At 45.7% G+C, this 19,495-nt stretch overlaps 1 protein-coding gene across 3 annotated transcripts in view; it reads right to left on the reverse strand.

The window, feature by feature from the left end:
• The window catches only part of SLIT3 (slit guidance ligand 3), a 470,081-nt gene that overhangs the window by 13,707 nt on the left and 436,879 nt on the right, over positions 1 to 19,495 (reverse strand). For all 3 annotated transcript variants that reach the window (XM_017726544.1, XM_017726545.1, XM_017726546.1), the window contains 3 exons: positions 14,487 to 14,624; positions 10,637 to 10,877; positions 9,849 to 9,979 (listed from right to left, as the gene is read on the reverse strand). In XM_017726544.1, coding sequence (XP_017582033.1) covers positions 9,849 to 9,979; positions 10,637 to 10,877; positions 14,487 to 14,624 — 510 coding nt within the window. The remainder of the gene's footprint in view (positions 1 to 9,848; positions 9,980 to 10,636; positions 10,878 to 14,486; positions 14,625 to 19,495) is intronic.

Raw genomic sequence — 19,495 nt, forward strand, 5'->3', positions numbered from 1 at the left:
CCGCACCAGCTGCCTTTCCCGGGGCGCTAACAAACCATGCGCCGCTCCTGGGATCTTTCCAAGCCATTAATGCAGTCAGGAAATTTTAGCTGACTTACAACCGCAGCGTTTTGTGCCACCACCATTGGATATTGTATAGTTTCCTACATATCCTTGTTGAAAAAAGGGCGGAATTACGATTAAACACTTGAAATGTAAGCAAGGATTTCCAGGAATTTAATAATTAAACTTGCTAAAAAGTAAGTAGCAAAAGGAATCGGAAGTTTCCCATAACTTGAACTGACTCCTCAGGACCCAGGCACTGGTGCTCTGGGTTGTGCTCGGCAGCTGGTGAGGACCCACCTGCTCAGGCATTTCCCCCACTGTGCTTGGCCTCTGCAGCATCCCTCCCCTTTCTCCTTCACACTCATCTTTTCAAAGCCCACTTTACATGCCTCACACAGTCCAGTACATTGCTCTCACTGAGGTTACCCTCACGGAGCCCTGGCCATGGCATCTGGTCAAATTTGGCCAAAAAAAGAGGAAAATGCTGGGATGTGAGGAGACCCCAGCTTCCAAGGCCCTAGGTCCAGCACCTTCTGCTCCCTCGGAGCTGCCCTCACAGGGAAGGAAGGCCACTAGGGAGGGTTCTGTGGAAGAGACATTAAAATTTCCCGTGGGAGGGAGCTGGCCTCTCCTGTCAGAGCAACTCCAGCAAGGTGAGCCAATGGACCCATTGCACAGGGCACTGCACACACGGCCTCTGCTGGGAGCTTAGACTCCAGAACACAAAGAAATGAAGGGAAAGGGATGTGTATTAAACATAAAACCCCAGGGAATATAGGAAAGAGCTGATTTCCACTCTCATTTTTCACCTATTTCTCTTCTCCCTCCTATATATTTTCATTTTCCTCTACTCCAGCCCCAAGCACACACAGATGTTTTAAACACTAACTCCCCCTACTCTAATACCCATGAGAGATTTAGAGCTGAGCCACTATAAATATGCCAGTGAACAGAAATGCATTAAAGGATTAAAGCATTCAATTGGAACTTGTAAAATTTGGGCTTTGGGGTCAATTTTTTTTTCACTGACTAGTAATATACCTTTATTGTAGACAGCAGAGAACAGCAGGGCAGAGGAGTCAAAAACAAAAATAGCTTTAAGTATCACAGCAAACCGTGTCACTGTGGAGATATATAACCATCAATTATGCAAATGAGAACATTATTTCATTAGCTACAGTCTCCAGATTTTCCTGACCTCTGTCTTAATGGGGACACGCCTCATTTGACACACAAAACAAAGGAAACACAAGGATGGTAAGAGACTGGGGGGTGAAGGCCATGGAGAACACTGACCTTAGATAATCTTTATGAACATTCAAAGGAGAAGGGAATAAACAAAAATACACATTCAAAAGAGCTTAAGGAGCTTACAGCACATGGAGGAGCAAGCACCAGAGAAGAGGTACCAAAATCAAAAACTCAAGGTGAGAGCTGCAGGGAACTGAGCTGAGATGTCAGCAGTTTGGGAGCTGTGAAACTCACACTGTGCCAGGCTGACTGCGGGGGTCAGCACTGATGGGTTTTCACCTTTCCAAGCTACACTTACCTCCTACCCTTAGTTCCAGCTATAATCAGTCCTTGGCCTAAAACAGATTTAAACTTCTCCATGGCAACAAAGGCAAAATCATAACTGGAGTGGTGTTTATGCTACCTCCACAATAACACATCACTTCAAGCACTATCGTCTTCAGGAGCTGAATAAAAACCACATGTTGAGAAAAAAGTATGAAAAATGCTAATGAAACACAGGACTAGGGAAATAAAAGGTGAAAGGAATATTAAAGCACTCAAGTTCATTTTCAGCTTGAAATATACTCTTTTGTTATGTTCAATCCTGTTTTACATGACTTGAGTGTTAGGTCTTTTAGGCTGAGAGTACTTGACATTAAGAGATTTTTCCTTGATACCTCCATTTTAATATGCTTGGTTTTATACCTTTTCTCCTAACTTACAACTTTGTAGACCACCCAAATAAACCATCTTTCTCTTCTTGGTGTTTACAGCCCTTGAACACTGGCAGCTGATTACCATACCTCCCTTAATGATCGTTTGGCCAGGCTATGCATATCTAATTTCCAGTCATAATTCAATTCCTGCAGCACCCCTGCCAGCAGTGAAAGTCATTGTATTACACACCTTCTGCGGGAAAAGCAAGGACCTTTTTTACACCCCTGCAACATGCAATTAACACAATCCTGACCCCTTTCCCCAGATGATTCATAAAAGGGTCAGACTCCCGGCCAGGGCAAACATTGCTTGCTTGCAGTGAATTCTCACAGTGTCCTTGACCGGGGTGAGGTCCCACACCTCCCTCCAGCCCCGCTGCTGGGAGCAGAAGCTGCTGTCTCCTGCACTCACACCAGCAGAGCTGGATACCTCATTCTGCTGAGGATCTGTTAAAGCAAGTGCAATGGCAGTAAAAACAGCTGGAATGCATTCTGCCAAGTCCAAGGCCTCTCCTGAGTGACAGATCAGAGCGTTGCTCCTGCCCACCCTCTCCACCAGGATGCGTTGGCTCGTCACTGCACACGGTGGTGTCACGAGCTACTGCATCCCAGTGTCCTCACTGTGACAGGCATCAGACAAGATAACAAACCCATGAAATACAGAGTCCAAAAACCAGTCAGAGATTCTGTGGTGCTGTTGGGTTGGTGTGAAATCTGGTATCCTTGTAAAAATGACACTGCAAAAAGCAGAGGGGAAGGCAGACCCTGGCACAGCAGCAGGGTGGTGGCAGCCCGAGTGCCATGTCCTGCCCAGCACTGCATGAGTACAGCTGTGTGTCACACACCAGGACAGGCTGTGACACAGCCCCTGGCCCCACCAGGGCTTGGAACAGAGCAGGGTGCATGGGGTCACTTTCTAGTGTAACAGCTCTGCCTTGGTTCTGATGAGAAAATCCACCAGGTGCCTTCACAGAGTTGTTGCATCAGGCAATACTTTACACCTATCTCTTTCTCAGCTCTGGAAAATATGAAAGTATCTGCCAGTTAGCAGCAGGGAGCAGGGCCACTACAGAGTACAGTTAACAGGGCACCCAGTCAGACTGACAGAGAACAACCTGAAATTGGAGGCTAAGCCCCAAGAAAATTAAAGCAATGTCTGTTTAGAAACTGCTTCCCCCTCCTCTATAGTAACATAACTATAGTTGGATCCTCTCCTTCCAAATGACCAAACCCATTGCTGTTTGACAGCCACAAGAGCAGCTGCCATGACCACTTTTCCCCCCAGCCCTGGGGTGTGCTGGCAAACACCAAGCTGTGGGTCCCATTTCCATACTGGGAAGAAGCACTGAAATAACTGTGCACAGACCCATCCTGCACCTCCACAATCTCCCTCAGCTCCAGGTCTGCATGTGCTGCTTCCAACAGAGGCTGCATCGATTGGATCCAGAGCCTGGTGCTTGGGATAGATGGGATATGAATCTATCACACATGGTACACATCTAAACTTTGTGTTACTCACCATGTTCACAAGAAATTTACAGGCAGGAAAAAATAAACATATTAGCTTGCTACATGTTGTTGTAAGGCAAAAACCTCACAATTCAAGACATGAGCCAGTCATTAGTGCACAGGAAGTTTAGAAAGTCATTTTGACTGTGATTAGGTTTATTCTTTCTCTGTCTAGTATGAAAACACTTCAGCCTTCCTCTGATGCAATCAGTATTAACCAACTTTGGCAATGTACTACTGGACCAGTGACCTGCGGTGTAGCAGGAAAATACCTTCAAAACATTTACACACCTTTCCCCAGTCTGGCCTCTGCTGACAGGGGATGCCTGAGTACAACTCACACCCACAGCTCCAGATTTTGGCCCCTGAATAAGGTGACCTGGGACTCAGAGAATGGAACTTCTATTTTTGTCATTACCACAGGACAAGTGGCTTTAGATGACCCATTCCTAACTGCCTGTGCCTGGTACACAGACAGGCCAGCACTGGCTCACTTTGTGAAAGGTTTTGCCTTCTTCTGGTAAAACAGCTCACTCTGAAACACCCTATACATGTGTGAGACATGAAGTGTGGGTCTGCAGCTTCTGGGTACTCAGACACCGCACTGAAGAGAATGAGCTGGGTGCAGGCAGAGAGAGAGGAGATGAGAAACTGTCATTCTTGCAAGAGATACTGGAGAGATTTACAAAGAAAAAAAATTAATTCAGCTTAACAAGATTTTGCCTGCTAAGTCCTCTGGCAGCCTGAAGGACAAAACTTTACCCTTCTTAAGCTTCAGCACAGCAGGAAAAAGTTTCTGCATTTCATGAAAGCAAATATTTGATTCTGAACCTAATGATAAAAGTTAAATGATATTTTAAGGTCTTGACCTTACATTTTCACTGTCCTACTACACAAAAATCCAGGAAAAACTAGGGAAATGCAGTGTTTGTTGCGTGACAAGAACTCACACACTTGCCATTTTTCTCCCATTTAAGTACACCAGAGCCCTTTATAAAGGTAAAAAAATAACTCAGCTGTCCTTTGCCTTGGCTCATGCAAGATGTATAAGTACATTCAAATTTTACAATTTTTCCTGTGCAGGTCAGAGACTAATGTCAGTTTCTTTCATTATATTTGATGCAGAATCCCTAAGGAGTACCTGAAAAAATAAGAGTATGTGACAGAGAGAATAAAATGAATTGCAAATATGCAGAATTGTAAAGAGCTCAGTGATGTCTCACAGAAATGTCTGAAAAACAGTCTATTTAGAGCCCATCCAGAGTATCAAACAGGCATCTCACCAGGGACGGGCACAGCACAGGCTACAGACTGTGAAGGTATTAGGAAGAAAAGGACCAGTCATGCAGTGCACTCTGCAAAGATGCTTTTGCCAAAAACTGAGTTTGACAAGCTCTAATAATGATCCTAAGAATAATTAATGCTCTCACTCCTCCAGCACATTCTCCCCAGGAGGCAGAGAATTAATGGTGAAGCTTCCCAGACTTTTCTGCAGATAAGCAAATGCAGCTAAAGAGACAATAGCACTAAAGCCCATCTTCGGTCTCTTTCGAAGGTGTGGATGTTCTTCCACCACCACAGCCACTGTTCAACCTCTGCACCAGCAGAAATTTGAGTACAGGACCAGAGTCCTTGAGGAGCAGCACATCCATTCATCAGTGGCATGGCCAGGACAGTGCTGGACACCAAATGCCAGCAGCTCGTGGGCTCCAGTGCCATGGGCAGAGCCCGAGGGAGTGGAAGGGCACAGGAAGTTCGCAGATGCCACCAGGGTAAGAACCTTCTGCTGCTCTGCAGCCTGGAGGGAGAGGGGAGGAGGAACCTCACCCTCTGGAGACCTGCAGCACATTTCTGAAACACCTTTTCTATTTTTCATGCATTTCTCTACTTTTTAGTGTGCACGGGGAGCCAGATTTAATTTGTCATCTTGCAGTCATCACATCTGAAACAGATACAGTAGGAATGTAAGCTCCCTTATTTCAGGCCTTTTGCTTTAACCACAGAACATCCATCTATGCTACGAGAGAGTCAGCCAGACCATGAGAACTGCATGATACAATCTACAAGGAATATTTTTAATGATGTAGCATTTTTGAAAGCACGTTATGCAAGGATACTTTTAAAAGGAATTATAATGTAATTTGGGTGTAGTCTCTACAGAAAGACAAATATAATTCATTCTTATCTTCTCCTAACTGCCTCCTTTTTCACTGCTGTCAGGAACCTTGCATGAAAACATATGATTTTACACCAATGACGCCTGCATCTTGCTCTTTACCAGATATGACAGTCTGTATGCAACATGGCAATCTGGGAACTCTGGAGGGAATTACATCAGCAGTTTGTGTCAAAGTTCTGTTTTCTATTTCTATTAGGAGGGATTATTTCAGCATCCAAATCAATATGACTGTATGGCAGCATAAAATCTATCAGAGAAAAGTTTACAAGTAAGGTCTTATCTCTGGCTCAAGGAACAGATGTGGGAAAAACGACTGAAAATAAGAGCTCTCCCTATAGAACAGAGTTAAACAGATACCAGTGTCAATGGCTGAATGCTGCAACTGTGGGATTAACTGCTCCTTGTTAATTCAAACTTTTAACAATTGGATTGTGGTGGCGAATAAAAGCAGCATGTTCCTTACCAGTTGGCATCTTTAAATTAAGGTATGGCATCTGTGTAAAAGATTTATTTCATTTTAAGAACTCACTGTTGGTGTGGCACCAAGTACTGTCATGGCATGGAAGAGTAACTCTCAGCAGTGCAGAAACCAGGAGGGTAATAAAGCACTCAGAAAAATATTTCTGTTCTCATTTGTCCACGTATAGAATAAAAGAAACAACAGCTAGGAATCCTACTTCAAAAATGGATCTTCTGTAAGAGCTTTACAATGACGTCCAGGAAACCATTCTTCTGCAGCTCACGAGTGACAGGTTCCAGTAAAAGACCAGTCAGATTTTCTTTTAAAGGGTGAGTTCTGTCATTGCATTGTATTATATTCATGGATTAACTTGTATTTCTCTCTAACTTGGTGATAGATGACAGTGGATTTTAGGTAGTTGTTTCCATTGGACATGTGCTGACCTTTACCTGACTAGAATGAAAGAGAAGCCCAATGTCAACTTTAACCTTTCTGTCCAAACATACCACAGGGACAAACACATGTAAAGCAAACCTGAATGTACAGCCAGTTATTTTGGGCTTTTCCAGACTGACTTTGCACAGCAGTTCTGGTTCAATCTGCTCAGAGGAGCAACTGAAACACAGGAACAGCTCCCCTCTGGTAGCTGGGGACAACCTGCCTTCCCAGAGGAGTTAAAATGAACATCTCCTTCCTGCAATCCACTCCTGTGGCACATCCCTGCCCTGCATCCCCTGCCACAGCTCTGCAGCAAAGCCACTCTCAGCTGAGAGTGCAAGCTGAGAGCACCCCCTCAAGAAGGTTTGTCTGGTGCAAACCTTCCCCCAGCTTTGTCCTGCAGGGCTGGGGACAGCCTGGCACTGGAACACATGGTGTGCTCCATCCTTGCAGAATACTATGGAAAAATACCACCGAGTATGCCTTACTCAGTGCTGGCTTCCCAAACAACAGCTTTTATCTCATCCCTGCAGGATATTACCTGTATTAGCCAAGTACTTTGCTAATTTTACTGTTCTCAAGTACTATTAATAAATCTTATCATGGAGACTCTGATGAGGAATTACAGATCATGTGGCTTGCCAATGACTTCCCACATCCCATCCTGGGAGTACCTGAAATAGCCAGCAAAACATCTCAGTTACAGCCCAGGACCAGGTCAGTGACAGATTTCTTGCAGCTGTAGCTGGCACAGCTCCCACCAGGCAGCATTTTAAGGCCTCCTCCTCTTCTGGCAGACTCTTCTTGGGAAAAACAAGAGCCAAAGCCCTGCTCATCTAGTCCAAAAAGTGGACTGCTTTGGAGGGGAGCAGCACATGATATTGCCTGTGAAGATTAATCTAATAGTCTTTCAACAGAGCTCTGCAAAGGCAAACAGTCCACTTTTACTGTGATTGAAACAGAAATGAGGCATCTACACAAGACAGCAGGGAGGAGGCAATAGGGAAGGCAAACTCTTTTATCAATGGTGAGGCCAAGATCTGGACATTGCAGGTTCTCCCAGCAACCTTGTTTTAAATGACAAATGAAAATTGTAGAAGTTGCAGAAAAGAGTTTCCCAAATTCTTCAGGCTGAGATAAAACGCATCACACTGAACCAGCCATTCATCTCATCAAAATGCAGGTTAGCAGAAAACACAAATAAAAGTCCAAATAAACTCATGGGAGCCAGGACCAGGTATAAATAGACTTTAATTTCCCTTGAGGAAGCCTCCAAACAATCCAGAAGGTATTAGTGACACAACTTAGAAATTATGGCCGATGCCTGGATAATGGAAATAATTGACCATTCTCCAAGCTACTAAAGGAAATGGGGGATTTTCTGTTATTTGGTGTTTTCCTGTCAAAACTCTGTGCCAAGCTGGAAGTCATGTCTTAGCCAAACAGAGCTCATGCCTTAGCTAAAAGTCAAACAGGATATACAGGGGTCAAACCAGATCCACTTATGCCTTCTACCCTTAAATCCTATGTTTGTTAGGGGAGAAGCAGGTTTTCCTGCTCCTTCTTCAGCCTTTAAGGAAAACAAGTCTTTTAATCTATTTAGAGCCCCTTTCTGACATTCTTTAGCTGCAGTTTTTCTCAATCAAACTAATCTTTTCCCATCAAGCTCCATGCTAATCCCATTTTGCTCCACTCCTTAAACTAATAAAAGATTAGAGTGACATTTCAGAAAGGGCATCGTATTAAGCAGCTTCCTTCCCATCTCAACAGATCACGGCGTACAAAATGTAGTGAACGGGCCATTCATCTTATGGTAATGAGGTGTCAGTCTGAATGGAGACCTCCTCCTTGATCCATGTGAAGGGCATGGGGATAACGAGGACACCACACTGGCCACCCCTGGCAGCTCTGCCAGAAGGCAGCGGATCCATGGAGCTTCCGTTGTTGTGGTGGCAGCAGCTCCTGTCCCCACTCTGCTGTGCTGTGACCATGGCCAGCAAACATCCACATGGACCTGTCACCCCTGTGCTGCCCACACACATAACAAGCTTTCCTCTGTTCTAATTAGCGGCATAAAACTGTTTAACAACTTCAGCTTTGCTCTAGAAGCTGATCAATTAGGATCAGCCACCACACACAGAGACATTTTTCACACCTATCCATCCAGCTGGTGAAAACCATGAGCAAACTTCCTTCATTCCTACAGGGGACAAACCAGTGCTCTTCCTGGGAACATGTCTGCATTGGTATTACCCAGTTTGCTTTACTACAGAAAGAATGTTTTCATTTTCTTAAAAATGTCACCATTCTACTAAAGAAAATTTCCTGGGAGACTCAAGTGTTAGCAAGTGCTGAGAAAACTTTCTGAGAAAAGTACAAGGTGGGTGATGCGTGGTGACATCCATCCTGTCCCTTGCTCTAGCAGGATGCTCTTCCCTACAGCGTGAGGTGGGCTGGGGATTGCAGCTCTGCTGCACACACAATGCCAGGAGTCTGTGCTGAGCCCAAAATGCTCTGTGTGGTCACAACTGCATCTGTGCTCAGAACAAACTGCAGCAACAGGGCTTGAAAATAACAACCAGGGCAGAGGGATGCTGCAGGAACTGTGGATGACAAGGCAGCACATCCCTCCTTCTTACAGAGATGTCTCCATGCATGGTTTTCACCTGTACATTTGTTTTTCTTTCTTGTGAACTAATGAATAAAATCTGTGGATTTCATATCCTCAAAAGCCAAGTGTTAGAAGGTAAAATTACCCTACCATTTACCTTTGCCATTTGTGCTTTTTCATGGTTTGTGTAGTTACTACTACTGATACAGGCAAGAAAGTCCTTAAAAATATTCTCCCTGTAGAGGAGTTCGGCCCTTCTCCTTCTATTTGAGGCAGTCTAACCCTGCAGTTGCACATTCACTGTTCTGTCTTGGTACAGTCACTTAATGCTAGCTATCAACAAAGAAGCTGATTAATTGGAGCTATTTCAAGGACAAAATTCCCCAGAAACTGAATCTTTACAGTAGATTAGAAAATGCATTTTTCTACAATTACAGGAGGACACAGCATCACTGGTATTGCCAATAAACGTCAATTTTTACCCATGCAGCCTCTAGCTAAGTCTTTATTCTAACTTTCTTATCTAATTATATGCATAAAAGAGATACCTCAAAGTAAAATAAAAGGTTTTTCTCCAATGCACTTTGCTTAGAAAAATCCTACCTCTCCTCCATCTGTTTTGGAAATCAACTGTCTTGGCAGAGCTTAGCCACTTACCTGTACACTGTGGTAGGTGGGGAGCTCAGGGTGTCATAGATGAGCCTCACGTGTCCTTGGTACAACTCCAGAGCCAAAGGATCATTGTCTCCTTTGTACAATAAGATGCCATTGTCCTTGTCCGTGGCTACCTGTGAAACATTCATAACCACATCAGGTTGCTTGAGAATGATTAAAAAAAGAAATAAACCTATATTTAAAATCAAACCAAAATCATCTATGCAATTCAAACATACTTTAATACATCATATGCATGAGCAGCAATGAGAGCAAGAGCCAGGAGGCACAAAAAGGTCTTGGCGCCCTTGGGTGGGCTCACACACAAAGGTCAGCTTCCCATTTCACATGAGGACCAGTTTTCAATTGTCTTCTGAACCTGAGGCCTCTAACAAAATCCCAGGCCTTTTGTCTGCTGAATATGCAAAATATTGTCTGGAGAGGCCATCCAGAGCAGCCTGTTTTAAGAAGCATCCTGACATTAAACACCAGGTTGTGCAGGATGAAACACAATGGTGTGAATCAGTAGGAAGAGAGGGAGGATTCCTGGATCATCCCTGGTTGTGTTGCCAGTCTGGGAATGAGAGTGGAGAGATTCTGGAGGCAGGAGGTGTACCCACAAAGGTACAGTGGTGCCTTACTTGCTCCTTCCCATTTCAATGACTTTAGAGCAGACAAGTGGCTCACAGGCTGACTGATTTTCCCAGGATTTTGGCCAGCAGCCCCTGTTCTGTCAGCACGAGACGCAAGCACGTTACAGGTATTGCTGCTCAGAGGAGCTCGTGACAAACCTGGAGGGAGATGTTTGCCTGCGGGCGGATTTTGGCTGAGGGCAGCTCCACGTAGGAGTCCTTGCCCACGAAGTTGACGGTGATGAGCTTCTCGCAGCGCTGGCCCGCGAAGCCGGCGAGGCAGCGGCACACGGGCTCATGCTGCACCACGATGCACTGGGCGCCGTTCTGGCACTCGTAGTTGTCGCAGGGGCTCGTCTGCAGCAGCACCATCGGCGGGGGGGTCTCGCAGAACAGCCCACTGCAGAGGCAAAGGGAAGGCAAAGCAGCCTCAGTTACCCCCGTTGTTACATTTTTCTTTCAGGTGCTGCCATTCTGCTTTGGAGTAGCGACTCTGAGGTTCAGCCACCGTGTGCCTGGTGCCCCGTGTGAAAGCAGCACAGCTGAGTGCTGGCTGTGAACGAGCCAGTGCAGGCACTGAAAGCAGCCTGTACTGCCCTTTGCACTGGTTCTTCAGCTCTGCAAGGCACTGCAGCCTGGCTGAAGCAGCTGCCACCCATACTGTGCCCTGCAGAGGTTCCCAGTGAAATCTGTGAGCCATTTAAGCCCAAACCTGAGATTTCCCCATCCTAGATCTGTGATTTGAGTCCACTCTGCTGTTGTAAGTGGCAAACAAGGGAACCCCTTTCCAGAGGTACCAGCAGAAGAGCACTGCTAACCCAGCCTGTGAGCTTCGTTCTACCTAGTGCCCATTGTTGTTTTGTCTTCGGCAGCAAGCAGAAAACAGAAGGAAAAGTCAGTGTGTATAATTCTAATTTTGTGGATGTTAATAATAATAAAAAATCCGTGTGACCCGCAACAGCCTCCACTAACAGAAAGCAAATGTTGGAAGAAGCCAGAGAGTCTGTGCTTAGTGCTGCTCTGAAAGATTCCCCAAGCTCCTGGTAGGGCTCCTGCACACCCCTGCCTGCTGTGAAACCCCTCTGGTGCGTGGCTTTACCAGGGCAGCTCTCCTGATACTGGCACCTAGAAATTACATTAGCAACAGTGTCTGTCAAGGCCCTTTCTTTTTTAATTTAATTTTTTTTTAAAAAGTGTATATTTAGAAATAATTAATAGGATTTATTTCCCCAGCAGTGGAATGTGGAACACAGCCTGACTTGCATAGCTTGGCCAAGTCCATTCTGCCTGGTAGGATCTCATTTATTTAAATAATCACTGCAAGTTCCTTGCAGCAATCTGTCCCAGTGGAGAGCTCGGAAGCATCTGCACCACAGAGGAGCAGTGCTTCCATCAGGCTCTGCAGCTTAATGTGTGCTTCCCCACCAGAGCAGCATTTATCAGGCAACACTACTGTGAAGCTGATTGCTGGAGGGAAGCTTTGAGAACTTGGGGTTTATTCAGCGGGGCTCACAAATTCTCTAAAATGTTTTCATCTGCAGGGGGCAAATGACTGTTATTTTGGGAAGAAAACACTGAAAAATTTTTAGGAGGAAAGCATATTATGTGGCTGGGAGAAGCTGATGAGGGCCAAGGAAAGGTGCTGCAAGGAGCTCAACTACACCTGACCAGTGAATGGGAAATTATGAGATAGGAGAGTGTGAGCATGGTTGCACTATTGATTTTCGGGGCTGTCTTGAGAGCCTCACTGTGCACGAGGCCCTACCTGCATTGTTCAGAATTACCCAGGTGCCATTTGTTCAGCCATGTGAGGATGTAAGTTTTAACATCTTTCTAATGTATGGCTCCAAATGGCTTTGACACACAGCACAGTGACAACCATAAAATCATTATAGGTCTGTGCGTTTATTACAACAGCATAAGCTCGGGATAATTGGGAGGGCACTCTGCAAACTCACTGCTGGGAAATGATTCCTAATACTTAGCCAAAAAACTTTATTAATCATCATCTTACATCTCCTAGTTACCTTTGTCAGACCACCCCTTGTGTTCTCTCCTTTTCATCAACACTTGCAGCCTTCAAACATTTGCAGAGCTATCTCCTTGCCACACATCACCGTGCCCAAGGCAGCTGTGAGGACAGGAGAGTCTGTAACCCTGAACATCAGAAGGCTGAACTCTGTCAATCACCATATTTGCATTTGTAATCTTAACAGGAAAAACCCCAAACCTCAGAACCCCCTTCAGAGCAGCCAGCAAGCCTTTAAACTACAAAAGGCTTGAGTCACGGGAAGAATAATGAGATCATATTTTGTTAGCAGAATTTTAATCCTGAAATCAAACAAGATCAGGGACTATTCTGCATGGAGAACACATGGGGCTACAGCTTGCTGCCTGCCTTGGCAGTGGGAGTGTGGTAGTGCTCAGTGTGAGGTTTTTCTCCCCAAAGACCCTTGTCTTCCTTGCATCTTGCACAGGAAATTTAGGGAAGTGGCATGGACTAGTGGAAAAAAAAGAAAGCTAACAGGAGAACTCAAGTTAATCCTGGCTGGGATGTTGACAGGCAGTAGGATTTCTTTGCTTGCCCATGGCTGCCTTGGGCTATGAAGTGCTGCCTAAGCTGGTAGTTGAGTTTTGGAGCTTTGTGTAGAAAGATGCTTCCCCTACTTGGAGGACTTTAAGTGGAATGAGACCCCCTCATTTGATCAAGAGAGAAGACTGGACTGTTCCAGGTTCTGCTCTTGATGTCCCTGGTGTGGGACCAGACCAGTCTCTCACCTACCCCTGCTGCTCCACCCAGCCGTGTCAACTCAGAACATCTCTGCCAAACACTGTGACTCTGCTTTCCCAGAAAAAAACCCTCGCATTCATCACTGCCTAGTGCTGACAGGCCTTAAAAATCAGGGGACCTGCAGCAAAAGTGTCCCAGTCAGTCCCACCTGATGACAGGCTCAAGTTACCCTTGACTCCAGACATGGCTTTGCAATCCCATTTCTCAGCTCTAACAATTAGATAACACTGAGGATTTACAATCCCACAGTCACGTTAGCCTTACCAGTCACCAATCTGCAAGATCCCTAAGGCCATAAAATGGACTGAAGCAGAGAGTGAAACATGGAGAGAAGGGTATGAATTTGAAATGCAGAGGATCTCTGATACCTTGTAAATAACCAGTCTGATTCTGTGAAACCATGGGCTGACATCATGTTATATATCAATGCCTATTCAGGAAGGCTGTCTACTTTGCAACAGAAATGTGTGTTGAGAGGGAAGAAAAAAAAACCCAAACCAGCAAGGATGAAAGCAAGAAGAATGAAAACAGTTGCAGATACAAAGCAGAGAAAATGATTTATAGGTGTTCATGCAATTTCTGCTTTGTCAAGACTGATCTTTTCAAGTACTCCTTCTTTGTCTTGTGTGTGTATTTCAAACACAGAAAAGGTTTAGCTGGAAGGAAGCCAGTATCCAGCCTCAGGCAATGATTAGTGAATCCATTTTGAGGAGCATACTTGTCTTTGACAGACAGAGAGATTTCCAGGAGTCAGATATATTGGCAGCTGTCAGAATGAGAGACTGGAAATTTACAGCCTGAATCATACTGAGCTCGTCCAAGAGGCACAGAGACACTGCCACAAAATCTTCAGACTCATGTTTTTCTTGCAGCCAGTTCTGAGGGTTCGTAAATGCAATTTTATTATCCTTTGCTCACTCTGCACACGCAGGGTTTATCTCCATATAACTTATGTGAGTGTATTAGATGGTGTGCTGAGTGCCTTAGCAGGGATGGCTGGGGCAGGCACACTGACACAGCACTGCCCCAAAACCGCTGCTTTCCAAGCAAGAATCGCCTGCCCCCTGGGTCCAGCTAACTTGTTAAAACCTCCTGCAGGGACAGGGCTTGAGGCAGCCGTTCACACGGGGATGACAGATCAGTGCTGTGTGAGAGGCTGATGAGGATGAGAGCGATTCCAGAGAGCAGCCCGGCCCCGTCCCGCAGTCCCGGCCGTACCTGAAGCCCTGCGGGCACACGCAGGTGTAGCCATTGACCGCATCCACGCAGGCAGCTCCGTGCCGGCACTTGTGGCCCACACAGTCGTCATCATCCACTTCGCAGTGCTTGCCGCTGTAACCCGGCAAGCACTCGCATCTGAAACGCAGGAACATCCTTGTTAATGGCTCGTTTCAACATTCACAACAGCAGCTCACACAGGCAGCCTAGCACCTCTTGCATTTGGGGTGGGGAGATGTTAGCAATTGTTCCTGGCAGCATCAGGCACAGTTCCTGCCATCAGAAAGGCTCTGGTCCCTCCTGGCTGGCTGCACTTGAGGTTCTGCAACCTGCTGAAATTCAAGTCGAGCAAAGCACCACCATACTACAGCTTCTCCTCAGCCAAGCCTGTGGAGAAGGGGGAGCACCCGGTAGACTCCCAGCTGTGCTAAAGATGACAATGCCTTCCCTAATCTTACAGACTCAAGGGGCAATATTCTGCAAGGCCAGTGGCTCTGATACTCCAGACTATGATTCTTCCAGCGCCTGCACACTGCTGGGTGTCTGAGGCTGGCCCTGTGCAGCTACACGGAGCACAGGAAGGGTCTGCCTTCCAAATGGAAGCAATCTGCAAGCCAGCCATAAAACTCAGCAAACTTAAAGACCAAGTTTTGAGACTACCACCTGCTTTCCATTCATTTGCAAGGCAAAATGCTGCTGCAACAATGGAAAGTTGTCTTTGCAGCCTGTCCTTTGCCGTGGTGTCACTGTGCCTGCTGCTGTGGGGTGACGCCGTTCATAGGAGCACGGTGGGATGTACCCAAACCTGCAGACACTGCCTGTTGGTTTTATTTTACACCATTCTCAAGTTTGCTGTATGAAGGCTGCATCAGCATTTCTATTTATAAGTCTTGCAGAAGTTTATAACCTGACAATAGAAAATGCATCCCAAAGTCTCTGACTTGGATCAGATCTTTTGGGATTGCTGAGCAGCCTTTTTTTGAATCTATAGTGTAGACAATGTTTAGTCATGAACACTCTTTAGTCCATAAAACACATTTTACTCCTCCCAGCTGGATGTTGTTGCACATCTGGAAAACAAAAGGCATACCACTTCAACCAAATCAAGGGAAGAGCTACAGTTAATTTCAGCCATAAAAGAGAGGTCTGTGCTCTTGCTAGAGCCTGTGGTTGGACCCAGCGTGCACAAGCACTGAGAGCTGGAAGAGGAGAGACATTATAAAGTTGAGGATGTGGCATCAGGAGAGAGACTACTGCCCCATCAATCCACGCAGCTGGCCGACTCCTCCTGGTGGGGTAAATGCAGGAGGAGGCACCTTGTAGAAAACCTCTTCAGAGGAACTGGACACACGGGAGTGAAGTGATGAGGAGAAACCATTTCCACTTTCCAGGCAGCAGTCACTGTGCTGACTGTTGTTCCGAGTGACAGCACGTGGCTCCTGGCTGCTTCCAAGCGAGGCAGTGAGCTGGGTGACACTCTCCAGAGTGCAGCAGTGCCCTGTGAGTGCCAAGGGCCAGGGAGTGGCTGCCACGGGTGACAGCAGCCGCCCAGCTCAGGCACAGAGAACGTGAGCTCCAGTCTCCCTTTCAGAGCGTGGCTCATGACTGGCTAAACCAGGAGGAAATAGGGCAAAGCCTGTTCACCTGCGGCTGTCCATGGGCAGGGCTAGGTGCAGGCAGACACCCCACCCTCCCTGCAGGTGAGGCCCCATCATGAGCCTCTGCAGCCACAGGAGGGTCGATGTCCCAGCTCTGCATGTGTGAATTGCTTCTTTACACCTTGGTGACTCGGGGAATACTGTGATTAACATAATGGAGATGACAAAAGAGAGCAAAGAGCAAAAAGCAAAAGGTGTTCCTTCCTCAAACCCTAAGAAATGGGCAACATTTTCTGGCAGCATTGCAGACACACCTGCAAGGAAATAGTGTCAATCAAAAGACTTTGTGAGGGGAATTGGCAGCATTTAATCCTGTTGGTTTTTATTGATCCCTGCAGTCCTAATATAAAGTGATGTAATAATGAACAATGTGCAGTTCCTTATTCAGGGCTGCCATGCATCAATTTTATGATGTGTATTGGCTATCTCAGTAATGACAGAACCACCACTTTTCTCTGCAGGGCTGCATTAAATCAGCATTTTAAGCTGTCAGGTAATAATTCCAAGCTTTAGAATAATAAAGTATATTTATATCATGCTCCAACATCAATACAGTGAATGGAAAAACATGCTTCTTTCTTGAAGTTATTTTTTGGTAAGTAATTTCATTGTGTTAAAGGATGTTTTTTTGCTTTGTTTTCTGGCATACAGAAAGCTACTCTTCTTCTACATAGTAACAGCACACTGAAGTTGTGGAGGCTGGAAAGGAGGAAAGCCACCTGCAAATTCAACTCCAAAAGCAAAGAGCTCTGTGCAGCCAAAGACACACTGAAACAGTCCAGTTTTCTTCCAAGCTTGGCTTTAGAAGCATGGAATTCCTTTTGGGTCCATTTTCTTTGAGCTCTTGGTGTGTCACATCTAGGCTGAAGCTACCAGAAAATGCCTGCCTGAAGTATAGGAGGTGAGAAATTCAATCCCATGAGTTCTTCATCCAGACTCCTCCAAAAAACCCAAGGTGTGTCCCACCAGGGCATGGTAACTCCATCCTTATCCCACAATCCCACACAGTGCCAGCAAGGGACTGAGTGTCAATCAGTAAAAGTCTGATGTAATAAAGAAGGTGGCAAAGAAGCCTTCATGTTCAGATCCTGATAAGAGAGTAGATAGTTATCTCATTTCCCAGCGACCATCTGACACCACTGCAGTTGAAATCTTGTTTTCTGTTACAGCCTTGCAGTGATGGCAACATTCCCAGTATCACAGAGAGCCTAAAAACATGTCCAGTGGTATTTAAATTGTTGGCCTATCTGAGGGGATTTGCATCTGCATGCACTCAATGTCTGTTGTATTAAAGCCGTGAATCATGGCTTCTATCGCAGGGCCAGAATGGAATTTCCCTCCCCAGGTCAATAAATAACTTGGCTTCCTATTTTTTTCCTGTCTTTGTCATCTTTTCTTCCCTCTGCAGAGCTGGAAGGACTGACTAGAGCTGAGGGCAGGACAGACAGAGTGACTGGTGCTGTGCTCTCCCCCACTGGTGTGTCCTACTCACATGCCCAGGGCACAAACAGCTCAGGGACAAGCCTGAGCCCTGCTATTAACACTCCCTGCCTCTGGAAGCAGACAGGGGACAGACAGCAGCATGACTCCTCCTGCAGGCAGCATTACCTGCACCATCAGATCAGGCTGCTTGGGGGATCAGGGATCACAGGACCAGAGGCTGCTGTTTTCAGTGAGCCCCAGCAGCATCGACACAGCACTGCACAACCACTGAGGGCTCATTTCTGAATGGTTTGGTACCACTAAAGGATGAAAGAAATAGCAATACTTGGACACCTCTACATTCAAGGCGCCTTCACCTCTCAAGTCTGGCTGCTTGAAAACAAAATGGGACAGAAGGAGTAGAGAAATAATGGATTTTTCTGTAGCATTCTAAGAATAGGGGTAAGAATAACACAACAAACAGTAGTAGAAAAATACTTAAAGGCAGTTATTTAAACTCCCCTCAAGGCTTAGTGGCCCTACTGTGAAGAACACTTTTCTTGCAAGCATGTGAGAAAAAGTATCTTATTTACTCAAATTGTTTGGGTGGCAGGTATGACAATGCTTCCAGCAAGAGGAAAACCATTCAGGGCCACAGCTGTCTCCATCCCTTCATGCTCTAGCAACAGAAGGCAATTTGAGGTACAAGCCTTCACCTCGTAACATGATGTAGCTACTGAATTAACCAAAGGTACTGGATTGACTAAATGATGGATTAAGTAGGAACAAAACCTGGAAAGAACGTCAGGGACTGCTCATGCACTGGCACACACCTCCCTATCCAATCCCTACACATCAGTTCAGGAGCCATCCTAATCATTTAATAGCTTCACCTTCCTCAAGATTTGGAAACATTTCTGTCTGGAGGCTTTTCACCCAAAAGAAAGGCTTGTGTTGTACCACCTGCCTGTCTACCAGAGAGTAAGCTGCCCTTGAGATAGCCACCCTCTCTAAAATTTTGGTTCATTTCCTTTTACCTCTCCTGAAATGTCCTGTGTGTCAGTTTACACTGTTCTGACATGCTGGTTGTTTCACAGGACACAATCTGACCCCAAGTTAGCAGGAAGAACAAAGTCTTCTACCTTCCCTCTCCTGGGTGTGCTGGACAGAACCCCCAGAGGGAATCAGTGAACACCCAGAGCTGCACTGTGGTTGTGAAAACAGCCTTAGGGAAAGGTGCAGAGAGCAGCTCCCTCTGCACTGAACTCTCTTGGATTTTTCTCCAAAGATCTTTTCCTGACAAGCTTTTCACAGAGCTTGACTTTTCAACTGACTGTCTCTATTTGCTCAATTGTTCTGTAAGTTCCCCTTCAGACAAATGAGGAATGCTGCCACTGTGCACCTCTCACAACTCCCCAAGCCCAAACCTCCAGGTACTTTACTGCTGTCCAAAACACGAGGCTTTATTTCACCCCTGTGAAACAGTCAATGTCATTCCCAATAGGAAAATGCAAACACAGACTTCACCAAACCCCAGATGAGCCAAGCAAGGCCAATGGAAAAGGTGGCTCCTGAGTGGGAGCCATCCAGCTCCAGATCTGTTAAGGCTCCAGTTATGCTGCTTGAATTTATAAGTGCCCTAAGGAACACATAAGGAAACTGCCCTTGGTTCCTGATGCAGGATAAGGTATTTTGCAGTGACTGTTCCATAAATTCTCCTATTGCAATGCTCTATTCCAGAATAATTTCTCTGCTCTGCGGGCACATCCATTATTTTCAAGTAAACCACAGAAAGCTAGAAAAGTATGTATGGATGCGTGGAAGTTAAAATGTGGCACGGACTGAAGTGTATATAGTCTTGCATCATTTGTGTTAATTTTGGTCATTTTTGCTCCAAACTCACTGTCAGCACAACCTCAGCCAAGCCAA

The sequence above is a fragment of the Corvus brachyrhynchos genome, unplaced genomic scaffold, assembly GCF_000691975.1.
Source record: "Corvus brachyrhynchos isolate BGI_N302 unplaced genomic scaffold, ASM69197v1 scaffold262, whole genome shotgun sequence".
NCBI classification, from domain to species: domain Eukaryota; kingdom Metazoa; phylum Chordata; class Aves; order Passeriformes; family Corvidae; genus Corvus; species Corvus brachyrhynchos.